Source organism: Harpia harpyja, chromosome 12 (genome assembly GCF_026419915.1).
Source record: "Harpia harpyja isolate bHarHar1 chromosome 12, bHarHar1 primary haplotype, whole genome shotgun sequence".
Lineage (NCBI taxonomy): Eukaryota > Metazoa > Chordata > Aves > Accipitriformes > Accipitridae > Harpia > Harpia harpyja.
In genome coordinates, this window is record NC_068951.1 from 27,294,754 (window position 1) to 27,307,003 (window position 12,250).

The window sequence follows — 12,250 nt, forward strand, 5'->3', positions numbered from 1 at the left end:
GTATTACCTTGCATTACCATCCAGAAATCTGTAGTTACGATCTACTTCATGTACATATGTTATGTTGGATCAGTGTATATATCACTGGGTAATACAGCAGGACCTAAAAAAATCTTTTAAAAAAGAAAGGATTGTGTGGGTTCTATTTTTTTAAGCCAAAGACATTGCTTCACTGATCTGTTGATTGCCTTTTCCTTGTAGAATAAAGGAGTGCCATGGGTTACCTCTTATAAACGGACAGAATTGTGACCCTTATGCAACAGTGTCTCTTGTGGGGCCTTCCAGGTAACATTTTAGTATAAAATTAATGAATCTAAAATGGTGTGATCTTAAACTGGAAAAGGAAGTCATAGGTTTTAAGCAAAATCTTTAAAATACAGAAAAATCATAAAATAATTTCTGCGTACATCACCTCTTCCGTTGTTACTGTACTCTCCCCTTCCCTACCGTACTGTCAAGGTGTTTGGTCTGTCTGAATGGCCTGCATTAGTCAAGGACCACTTGTTACTCAGTTCTTTCTTTCTACTCTGGTTTTGTACTGGACTGCATTAGTCAAGGACCACTTGTTACTCAGTTCTTTCTTTCTACTCTGGTTTTGTACTGGACTCTTGATACCTGCACTGTACTTCCTATTAACTTTTGTCAAATTCCTGTATGGGATGATATAGTCAATTGTTCACTCGCCTTCCTCTGTTCCCTGTTTTTCTTAATGCGTGAGTTTATTTGCATGAAATGTTTAGCAATTGGGAGGAAGCAAGAGAGTAGAGGATGCTACATTCAAAGGCCCCACAGTTTAAATGTCTCCCTTTTTTTGGATCTGTAATCCTGAATGACTGTTGGGGTTTTTAATTTAAGAAAAATCCCATTTCCCACACGTTCACTGTCTGCAAGTCCCTGCCCAATGACAACTAAAGTCAGCTAGGTTTCAGTTGTTACTTTTTTGCAACATCAAACCTAAGTCCATCTGCTTTCTCTGGTACTGAAGAATTGCCACTGTGAGCATAGTACCAGAACGTCTTCTAGCAAACTTGTGTGTTTTAAAGGCTTTGGAAGGATTGTCCCTGAGTAAGCTCTGAGTGAATGGGGCATTTTTTCCTCCTTAGTAATATAGGATTACATTTTTTTAGGTTTGGGTTGGTGTTTTTTGGTGGGTCTTTTTTTTGGTTGGTTGGGTTTTTAAGAGGACTAGGGAGATTTGACCATTATACCTAGGAAGCATGGTGTTGATTGCCAAAGAAGGTAAATTGACATATATTTCCTGTTTGAGTCCTGTGATACAGATGGAACTGGATGAATCTTGATCCCACAAAATATTTACCCTGTTGGTATGGGAATATATGTGTAAATCTGACAGAAGTTCCTGGTTAAGATTTTCCAATCTCATGCATGTCTGACTCATGTACTATGACTGGAATATTTATATGGCCAGCACCTGAAAACAGTTAGTTGATGCTTAGGACAATTTTTCTTCTCCCTTGTCTGTTTTTCCCACGCATTTTATATTTGTTTCTTTTAGAAAGCATTTTTATACTATCATAGCCCTTTACTAACTACATAAGACTGTATTCTTTTATAAAACATGTAAAATTAAAAAAGAATTATCTATATAAAACACAAGGGAATGGGGAGCAATTGTTTTGTTTGACCCTATGCTGTTTAGTGTCTAGAATCAGCAGCGATTCCTTCTGAAGAAAACATTCAGTGCCTTGGTGTAAGCCTCTGTCTGTAAAGAAGTAGTGGGTATTTCTGCAACAAAAGAGGGTGGGGAAAAACAGAAATTGGCAGTTGAACAAGACAAGGAAAACTGTGCTCGTAACCTGCAAGCAGTGGTAAAGAAATTGTCTCCAGACTTCAGTTTGAAATGCTTTGGAAATTGCTGATATATTTTACTTGATATGTGTAAGTTATGCTTGTTTGTGAAATGAAATAGAAATTTTGAGCTGGACAGATGCATGATTAACTAGATACAGCACTTGAAATTTTAACTTTTCAAACTATATTGTGAAGATGAACTCATTTTATTTTAAGATTTTCTTCATCAAAATGATCTCTAAAATGACAAAAAATGTTTTAACTTAAATGCATGGGTCCTTCTTGACAATAGAATGTCTTTATAATTGTGTGTTTAAGTTGTCTATGGTAAAAATTTTACCACATTGGAACAGGAATGACCAAAAGAAGACCAAAGTAAAGAAGAAAACAAGCAATCCGCAGTTTAACGAAACATTTTATTTTGAGGTAACTTTTTGTGTGGTATTCTGTCTGTTTATCTATTTTATGCAACCCTTCAAATATTTTAAAGCAAGTTGCATAGCAGTACCTAACACAGAAAGCTCTCTTCAAGCAATTGAAGAACTTTTACTAGCCTCTCAAATATAAGTGAATGACATACTTAAATTTCTGCGGGCTGCAGACAATAGTATTCCCCTTCAATTGCTGTGTGAAACATTACTTCCTCACAAGCACATATGTGAAGGTAATTCGTTACCTTGAATCACTTCATATAGCATCTGTTGCCATCAGGAGTTCTGAGAGAACTTTAACCTATCCTGTGGAATTTGATTTAAATGTTTTCAAGAACATTGAGCTAAAAAAAACCCCCAACTTATTTCTTTAATAAAACAATGTAGCGATTATACCCAATAAAGGCCAATTTTATTATTTTATTAAAAAAAATGTTATTTAGGATTTGATTTCAGTCCTACCCAAGTTACCCTACAATAACCAAATTGTGAGTTTGACTTTTCATCTGATTTGTCTCTGTAATAAAAACTACATATGCATGTAAGCATACGATACTGTTCAGCTGAGAGTTGGAAGTAGTACAACTATTACATGTGCCTCAAATGTATTGTAATTTACTGTGTTTGTATAGATCCTGGTCCTGCTGTGGGATTTCAGTGAGAAATTGTTCCATGCTTTATATATAGAGTATCAGCGCATGGCGTGTGTTTCAGTTGACCTGCTCAGGATACTGAGTGTAATTTCTTAGAAAGTAAGATATTAGAATAAAAATGTAGTCCAAACCACTCTGATAACTATGACTTAAGATTTATTGGAGTTAAACTTAGAATGCAATCAGTCAAGAAATGAGGAGAATTAAAATAAGAGGTTACAATTGCAGTATAACTAGGGCAAGAAGAGTGGGCTTCTTATTTGTTGTTTCCTTAAAGATCTCAGAACTAACTTTAATGCTTTCTTGCTGAAACCAAAGAAATTCTTGCCATTTCATGTCATACTTCCTTCTTGTTTTTTCTAATAGAGCTATACTATAATTCCCTTAGACATCAGCTAGCCATCAGGCTCCACCATGAACCCTTCTTGACCCATTTTTTACCTGCTTTCTGTCAAAAGGCAGTTTGTTTGGTGAATTGGAACTTTTTCCTTTCTAAAAGGAACAGTAACTATTTAAAGAGGCAGGGTTTTCTTTGTTTTTTGACATCCATAATACAACAGTAAAAAGTGTGTTAATAGGAGGAATTTACTTGCAGGTTACCAGGTCCAGCAGTTATACCAAAAAGTCCCAGTTTCAGGTTGAAGAAGAAGATATTGAGAAACTAGAAGTCAGGTAAGTTACGTAGATTAGGAAGTGATTTATTTTATTATTAATAAACCATAATATTTTATCAAGACAATAAAGAAATGTTTTATTTTAGTGTAACTCCAGAGAATTACTCATCAGACTTGTAGAAAAGATCCTTCTAACATATAAAATTACTCAGATTTTTTTAGTGTGCTTCTTAGTGAAGATTAGATTTTTTTGTTTTTCAGTAAATAGTGGTAGAGTGTATCTGGCAGCCTAAATTTGTTTCCTTTGCCTGTGAGTAAAGAGCCATGAGGACCTCCTATCTATATATATTATTTTGGGCAGAATACTGATGATAGAACTTGTATTGAAGGGTAACAGCAAACCTGGTGCTGGTCTATGGTTTCAAATGTAGTTGGCCGTTGTTATTAAAACAGAGGGAAAAGCCTCTTTTATGAGATCCTTATGATTTCAGATTGCTCCTTAGAGGAACACTTGTGTTGCACCTTTTCCTTGCAAATGTGAAGAATACTTCAAAGTATGTTCCCCTTTTTTGCTCCTTTACCCTTAGAGCAGGTCTGTCTGTATTTATGCTATGTAGTTAGAACAGTTGAGAGCCTCTGTACTCAGTTTCTTTTCTTTATTGTGCTCATGCACATACATGCACCAAATCTGCTGAATGACAAAAAGTCTTCAAGGCTAGCATATGTTTCCTAACAGGCATCAGAAGAAGAGTTCAGTGGTTAGTTTTAATAGCTATTATAGAACTAACTTGGTATGTGCATTTTTAACTATTAGCTTCATTAATATCTTAATTGTATATTTCATTATAGATGCAAATATATTTAGTAAAATAGTCATGCCCCAACAAATCTAGTATTAATTTTTTTTGTTCTTCTTACCAACTGCTGTCTGTCAGAAATGTCAGAGAGGTAAGAAGTAATAGAAAAAAACAAAGGTGCATGTCTGGAGTCTGTGATTCCTTTTGAGGTTGTAAGCATACAAGCCGCTCTTTGGAAAAACAAGCGCATGTGTTGGTGTGGCATTGCAGTGTGCCAAATTCTAGCAATTAGATAGAGATATGTAAATATATTGGTTAAAAAGTTCACTTGAATTACCTGAGAAGAACTGTGCACAGTTTTGGGGGTGGAGACTGCTCAGAATACATATATGTTGCCAATATCACTTTTATTTACTGATGCAAGATTTGCAAGTCTAACTTTCACTGTTTGTTTCTTTATCTGTTCTTTATGGGTTAATAAGTCACTCATTTGATTCTTCTTGATTTAATTAGAATGGAGTGAGATTTCTAACATTTTCTGCCTGCATGCATGTGGATTAGTGCTGTAAGGCAGCTGTTGTTAACTTGGAAGATTTTTATTTCTCTCTTGGAGAAAAAAAAATAAGCAATGTTCTTATTTTCAGGGTTGACCTATGGAATAATGGAAATCTGGTACAAGATGTCTTTCTAGGAGAAATTAAAGTCCCTGTGAAGGTGTTAAGAAACGATTCCTTTCAAGCATGGTGAGAAATGGTGGCTCAGAAGTGAATTTGCTTCTATCTTGCAGATCTTCCCTTGCAAAGGATATATTCTATTCTAACTATCCATTAAAATATGTCTTCCTGTTCTAGTCTAGGTAAAATATCTTTCTAGAGAGTTTCCCTGCTCAATAAAGTAACCTTGTCATAGGGTACATTTAGGTCTTCTCTTACCCCAGTCTGCCCACTCCCACAGAATAGTTCATGCTGGTCTCTTCTGTCAGGTGGCTTGTGATAGGACGAGAGGAAATGGCCTCAAGTTGCGGCAAGGGAGATTTAGGTTGGATATTAGGAAAAATTTCTTTACTGAGAGGGTTGTCAGACATTGAAATAGGCTGCCCAGGGAAGTGGTTGAGTCACCACCCCTGGAGGTATTCAAAAAGCGCTTAGACAAGGTACTCCAGAACATGGTTTAGTGGGTGTGGATGATGGTTGGACTCGATGATCTTGGAGGTCTTTTCCAACCTAAATGATTCTATGATTCTATGTGTTTGAGGGGAAAGTGCGGAGAGTGAAGAAAGGAAAGACGAATGTAACTATCTTTCAGTCAGCTTGCTGGATTTTAGTGATCTGTGTATGCTTTTCAGCCTAACCAGCAAACCTGGAACTTCTCAGAATTGCATTACTTGTAATTAAATTCCTAAGTCAGACTTCCAGAATGACTGATGAAGAGTTTATTTAAAAATAATCATTAAGCATGAATTTTTTTTTTTCCCCACTTCCTTGGGGAGGTTCAGAAAGTATCTTCTGGAACCAACCCAATGTCATTTCAGGGGAGCAGGCACAGAAGTTTAAAAGCTGGAAGGGTAAGGTATGAAGGGAATTCAGGAAAGACCTCTGCTTATAACATAGCAGCAACTTACCTTCTGAAGCTCTTGCAAGCAGAAGCCAATCTCTAGCCCCTTTACTGTCCCAAATGCTTAGCGGCAGGAAGTGATGAGTACAACAGATTCAAATGCCTCAAAGTGTGTAGAATATTCTGCTTTTAGTGAACCTTTTGGTACAGAGAACAGAGTGGAGGAAGTCCTCGTGTATCCACATAGAAAACGCATAGGAAGGAAGTGGGTAAATAGGATCTAAATGGAACACAGGTCTTGGCCAGGAACCATTACGGCTCTGCTCCATGTACCCACTGCAGGCTGCCAAGTGTCTTGGATGTGACAAAGTTGAACTCTGAATTTTAGTCTTAGTGTTTGAATGTGATTCTAAACATAATGAATGTTTGTGTTGGTATTTTCTGTTTTTTACATGGTGTATTGCAGACACAGGCTTGTTCTGCCAGTGCTCTGAACTGATCAAAAGCTGTATGACCATATTAACATAATGACATGCCTCCGTTAACAACCTGCTAAGAGAAAAGTTATATTAGCATGGACTCATTACCAGTGTATTGTGTTCATGTAATTTTTTGTATTAACCTGACTCATGTCCAGTTCATTTGAAGCATCATCAATAGAGAGGTTTGTGTCTGCTAATATACTTTGTAGGCATACCTTGTATTGAACATCCTCATATCCAATTATGATCTGCTTATCAAAAACAGTTCTGTATCTTAAAATAACTAGTTTTTTATACTATTACTAATTTACATAAAAAGTTTTTTAATACAGCTGAAGTACAGCAGATAAAATAGTATTACTAGTACTAAATACTGGGAAAATAAGCCTAAGAGTCATGCTGTCAAGTAGAGGTTCTCCTTGTAAATCAGTTTTACTTCATATTGCCTTCATGGGCAATGCATCTGATTATTAAAAAAAAGTCTGATCTCCTGATTGTAGAAGTACAAGCATAAATGATTGTAAAAGAATATTTGAAGATATTTCAGTTTGTTGGGCTGAATGTTGAAACTATACTGTGACACTACTTTAAAAGCTGTTAAAATTTTTGTAGGGCTGCACCTCCTGTTGGAATACAGTTGAACTACAGCAAAAGCCAATGAATTGTTTAATGTATTTTGTATTGAGAGTAGGAAAAAAGCACAATTTTTTTTTTCCCTTTAATCTTACTTGTTTCTCAGGAATGCAGGCTGTTAATATTATGTATTTTTACTGGTTTCAGACTAGACCATTTAAATTCTTGACACTAGCTGTTTCATCTGCAGTGTCAAATACCCTAAATATAACCTAGATGTAAAATGAGAAGGTCCAATGTAATTTCTAACTGTTCCTGCTATCCCAGTTGAGCTACAAGATGTATAGTCTGTGTCACTGTTTGGAAAGATACAAGAAAATAAATATGTTTCATAATGTGCTAAAGGTGCATCAAATGCTGCTCCTTTTTTTTTTTTTTGTGTCTCCAGTTTTTTAATGTGAATTTTATTGCCAGTTTTCAGACTTACTTTACGTATACTGAAATAATTAAATATGATAATTTGCTTTATTGTAGAATTAGTTTAAGTAATGAAATGTGAATCTAATATTTTAGAATTGACCTGTTGCTTTCAGGTACTTACTTCAACCAAGAGAAAATGGGAACAAGTCTTCTAAAACTGATGATTTGGGATCACTTAGATTAAATATCTGTTATACTGAAGACTGTGTACTTCCATCCGAATACTATGCTTCTCTAAGAAACTTGCTGCTAAAATCATCAGATGTTCAGGTACTTTTGTTGAAAACTTCTTTAAAAATGAAAACTTAAAATGAATTATGCAGTCCTGTATGAGACAATGTGAATTATGCAGCTCTGTGGTTAGGAGAGAAATGAAGTAGACCTTTAAGGTCCCTTCCAACCCAAATCATTCTATGATTCTATGCAGATTTAGACAATTTTTTTGTTCCTTCGCATGAACTACTTCTGTCACAACCAGATAAGCAGCTTGTAGAGCATTTACTTCTGCTCCAAACTACCAAGATTTTCTTCTTACTTTAGAAGAACCAGCAGAGATAGTGAAATAATCTGTGCTGTGTGACTGGAAAAGATATAAACCACTTTCTTTTCATTGGTTGCTCTTTTCAACATTGTATTTTCCCACTGGCTGCTATTGGCCCCCTGGATTTAGTGGTTTTCTAGGGACATTGAGTCATTATTGGCACTGAAGGGGCAGGTAATCACCTTTCCAAAAATGGTCTCCTTCAGAATTGATTTCTAATTCCAATTCTTCCAAATTGCTTCTGTCTTTCCCAGTATGTTAATCGGCATGACTGGATTTCTCACATGGATGTGGTGACAAAGAGGGAAGTGTGGTAGATGGTTAGCATAACATTGAGGCAGGAATCAAATGATAGTAACCAGGCTTTATATTTCTAGGTCTTTTGTAGCCTTTCTTCACTTTAGTGTTGGCGAAGTACTGGCAGAGGAGTAGAAAGGTAAAGAGGAAGCAGATTGTGACTAAAATTATTGCTAGCCCATATTCAAATACTTCTTCACTGGAGTTCAGGAAGAGCTGAGTATTTAGCTAGTGGCAGTCAGCAGCTGTCTTTTTTACTTAAATGAAATAACTTGATCAGTTCTTGTATTGAAATTCTCAACTGTAGAATGGTGACACACACTTTAGAAGTGAGAACTGTATTTTAATGTGCTCTTTTTATAGTTTTAAAAGTCCTATAAAGATATATGACATTACAGTAAAGCAATTGCTTACTGCCTCTTACTAGGATTTGTGACAAAGCCATATTCTAACACTTTAGGGAGAATGAGAAGGGTGAGTAGGTGCTGAATTTCATTCTTAAATGTCAAGGATAGAGTAGATAATGCCAATTTTCAATTAAGTATTTCTGTAGAATGGAAACTTTTAATTGCCATGTTATACAGCAAATGTTGAGACTTTCTGTTAAGAAGCTATGTCTGTAGTCTTGTTAGATTGGATCTGTACTTTGCCAAGTGTATGAAGAACATTTAACTACTTCACTCATGATTTCATATTCTGCTTTCTCACAGCCAATTTCTGCATCTGCTGCCTACATACTGAGTGAAGTTTGTCGAGACAAGTATGATGCTGTTCTGCCTCTTGTACGATTGTTGCTACACCACCATAAGCTAGTTCCATTTGTTGCTGCAGTGGCAGAACTAGATCTGAAGGACACCCAGTATGTATTTCATGTTTAGTGATGTCATGCCTTCTTAAATTATTCTTAGAGTTTCATAGGGCTTTGTGATGCAACATTTATAAGTAAGCATGTTGAATTTCTTTCTCTCAATGACTGTCTATTTTACCAATTCATTATTCAGTAATGACTGAATAGATTCATCTTTTAATGCTAGTTTATAAAAACATTGGTTAAAATCACATTGAAGCTGGGAGTCAGAGTTAATGATTATGTACTATTTTGTAAAATTTTGTAAAATTTTCTTGGAGCTAGTATACAGCTGAACATAACAAGCTAGCAGGCTAGAGTTCTGTCTAAGAGCACATAGTTTTCATTTTAAAATGTCATAATTTGGCCACTCTTCAAATTTTACTGGTCACTAGATTGATACTTAATACTTTTAAAATTGCTGAGAATCTTATCCCGTTTCCTTTAGTATGTGACTTAAATGAGGGGTACTCTTTTTCTGCAAAGATGCCTTGTAAGTAAGTACATGTCCTCCTGCATGCCTTGAAAGTAGCAAACACAAGGGTTTTACCAAGTAGCAGTGTATGGCCTGTGAATTTGCAGCTGTCTGGTTAGGAAAGAAATGAAGTAGACCTGAGTAGTGGCCACTGAGGTGCCAAGTCATGTCCTGTGGAGATGTGGAAGGGATTTTGTCACCACAGGATGATTCATTTCAAAGCTGACTCACTCCAGATTTAAATAAGGTGAGACAATTTAACTGTGTAGAAAGAGGTGACTCATGGAAAATAATTTTCTAAACTGCATTTTAGTACACACATTCCTTTCCATTATAATTGAACTGTAACAAAGAAAGTTTAAACTAAATCTCTCAGATTAGAAAGACTTATTTTGCACAGCTGGCTCTCAGTTTTCTTCAACAGCTGTAATGAATAAAAAGCATAACCCTAGATTAAATGTTTTGGTTAAAGTGTCTATCAGTGTAGTGTAGTTCTAAGATTTTTTTCACCAGGACTACTGGAGGAAGAATTGTATACCGGTGAGGTATAAGTCTTCAATATTTTGGAATTTTCTCCAATTGTTCTTTCTCACATTCAGCACTGGATCGTAACTTCCTTTGCCTAAAATTTCTTAGGCTTTTCCTTACAGTTTTATTTATGTTTCTGGTTTTGCTAATAGCTGTAATAATATTCTTGTTTATTGCCTTTCTGTTCCTGAGTGCCATTGCAAGCTGGGTATCTAGGTTCTGGAACTCCTGACTGAAATACATGAAAAAAATGTTTTCAAAAAATTAATTATTTAATAGCAAGATAAAGTATTAATCGGATTTTGTAACTGAGCTTCTTATTTTTTCCCTGTTCAAATAACATCGATTATTTTCTTACAGAGAAGCAAACACAGTCTTCAGAGGCAACTCATTAGCAACTCGGTGTGTAGATGAAATGATGAAAATAGTGGGGAAGCACTACCTAAAGGTTACTTTGAAACCCGTTATTGATGAGGTAGGTGATCCTACTGAAACGTTTTTCAGGACACTTAGACCACTGGGGTATCCAGTCTCTTCGATAGGCATTCTTCTTACAACTCCCTGTGTGGTAGTAATCACTCAGGTGGGGGAATTCTAGAGGAAAGTTAAATTGAGCAATAATTGATTAAGTTTAGTGGGAGAAGCTGCTTTTTGTTATTTATGTTCCAGATGCTTGAAAATAGTCAATGACAGTTGCTTCAGCCTCTAAAACAATGCAGAATTTACCCACATGATGCTTTATGTAATTGATCCATGTAAAAAGATACACAGGAAAATGAGGATGATTATTGCATGCTGTTACGGGTAGTGAGAACCTATTTAGAGTTTCACCCCTAAATCTAGGACAGAATCTGGTTTTAAGTAGGTGCATTTCCATGCTTTCTGTCTGAAAAATTGAACTCCTACAGTTTTGTTTGTTTGTTTCAGGTATGTGAGTCTCCTAAACCCTGTGAAATAGATCCCATCAAATTAAGAGAAGGGGATAATGTAGAAATTAATATGGTGAGTTTCCAAATGTGTTTTTCCTAACTTAAACTTTCTCAAAATCTGATAGAAAAATATTTTAAAGAGCAGCTCCATGAAATGGAAAACACGTAACTTACAGTAGCAGTATAATTCTCTGATTCCAGAGTAAACAAAAGAAAAGTTGTATTTTCTTATCCATGGTTATGAAAACAGCAAAGGGAAAGTCCAACGGAAAATTGCATGGGGAAGAGAAACTAAACAGAGGATTACAGTTTTCCTTATCAATTTGTCGGGTGTTGTGATTCCTGATGGTCTGTACTCAGCATCCAGATAATGAAGTACCTAATTAGGACTGCTTTAACATTTTTCACTGAAGTTTTGCTTGCCACTTGCCTTTCACCAGAGGATGACATTTAAGGCAATAGTTGCTGCAACAAACTAAATTAACATTCACTAGGTATGCATGGGAAGTGCTCCTTCCTTGTAACATTGTCAAATTACAAAAACAGGGTTCGATAGATAGTTGTATATCGCCAGACACTGCTTATATACTTTAATATAAGTCAATATCATTAAACTATCTTTTAACACTAGTAATCCCATATAAATATTATGAGGCTTTTTAAATATGCACTATACTAAAATACTTAATTGAATAGTCAGGCAGTGTTCTGAGAAAAGGAATTGTAGTGTTATGTTTGTGTTCAGGAAAGAACCATAGAAATGCAAATATTAATGGTCTGAAAAAATACCTTTTTTCATAATTGCAGGAAAATCTGCGCTATTATGTAGACAAAGTATTCCGTGAAATTGTGCGGTCAAGTATAAGTTGTCCTACCCTAATGTGTGATGTTTTTTATTCTTTGAGGCATCTGGCTGCCAAAAGATTTCCAAGTAAGTGCTCTCTAAAAACTTTTGAACATGGCGTTGAGAGTGAAATACTTAACTTCTGCATTTACCTTATGGGGATTGTTAAATTCTTGCCTTGTACAAAGCTGCGCCCCGAACTTCTTACCCTGACAATCAGGCATTTGTTTTTCTGTCAGTCTGTAAGTTAAAGTAAAGCCTTGTGGTCAATCAGCAAGAATTTTGTATTTTCTGATACAAAAATGTAGCAGGTCAGAAACACTGCCAGACAGCAGCAAATAAGAAGTTACCAACAAAAGTATTGAGATAATAGAAGAAAAGCACAAGTAATAC

The 12,250-nt window shown here is 35.7% G+C and overlaps 1 protein-coding gene across 2 annotated transcripts in view; it reads left to right on the forward strand.

Moving 5' to 3' along the window:
- The window catches only part of RASA2 (RAS p21 protein activator 2), a 53,229-nt gene that overhangs the window by 29,434 nt on the left and 11,545 nt on the right, over positions 1 to 12,250 (forward strand). The window contains exons 6-14 of one of the 2 annotated variants that reach the window (XM_052804318.1): positions 202 to 285; positions 2,166 to 2,238; positions 3,492 to 3,568; positions 4,952 to 5,050; positions 7,510 to 7,666; positions 8,945 to 9,093; positions 10,445 to 10,559; positions 11,012 to 11,086; positions 11,821 to 11,944. In XM_052804318.1, coding sequence (XP_052660278.1) covers positions 202 to 285; positions 2,166 to 2,238; positions 3,492 to 3,568; positions 4,952 to 5,050; positions 7,510 to 7,666; positions 8,945 to 9,093; positions 10,445 to 10,559; positions 11,012 to 11,086; positions 11,821 to 11,944 — 953 coding nt within the window. Of the gene's footprint in view, positions 1 to 201; positions 286 to 2,130; positions 2,239 to 3,491; positions 3,569 to 4,951; positions 5,051 to 7,509; positions 7,667 to 8,944; positions 9,094 to 10,444; positions 10,560 to 11,011; positions 11,087 to 11,820; positions 11,945 to 12,250 lie in introns of those variants that run through there. The other variant, XM_052804319.1, reaches the window with a different exon arrangement.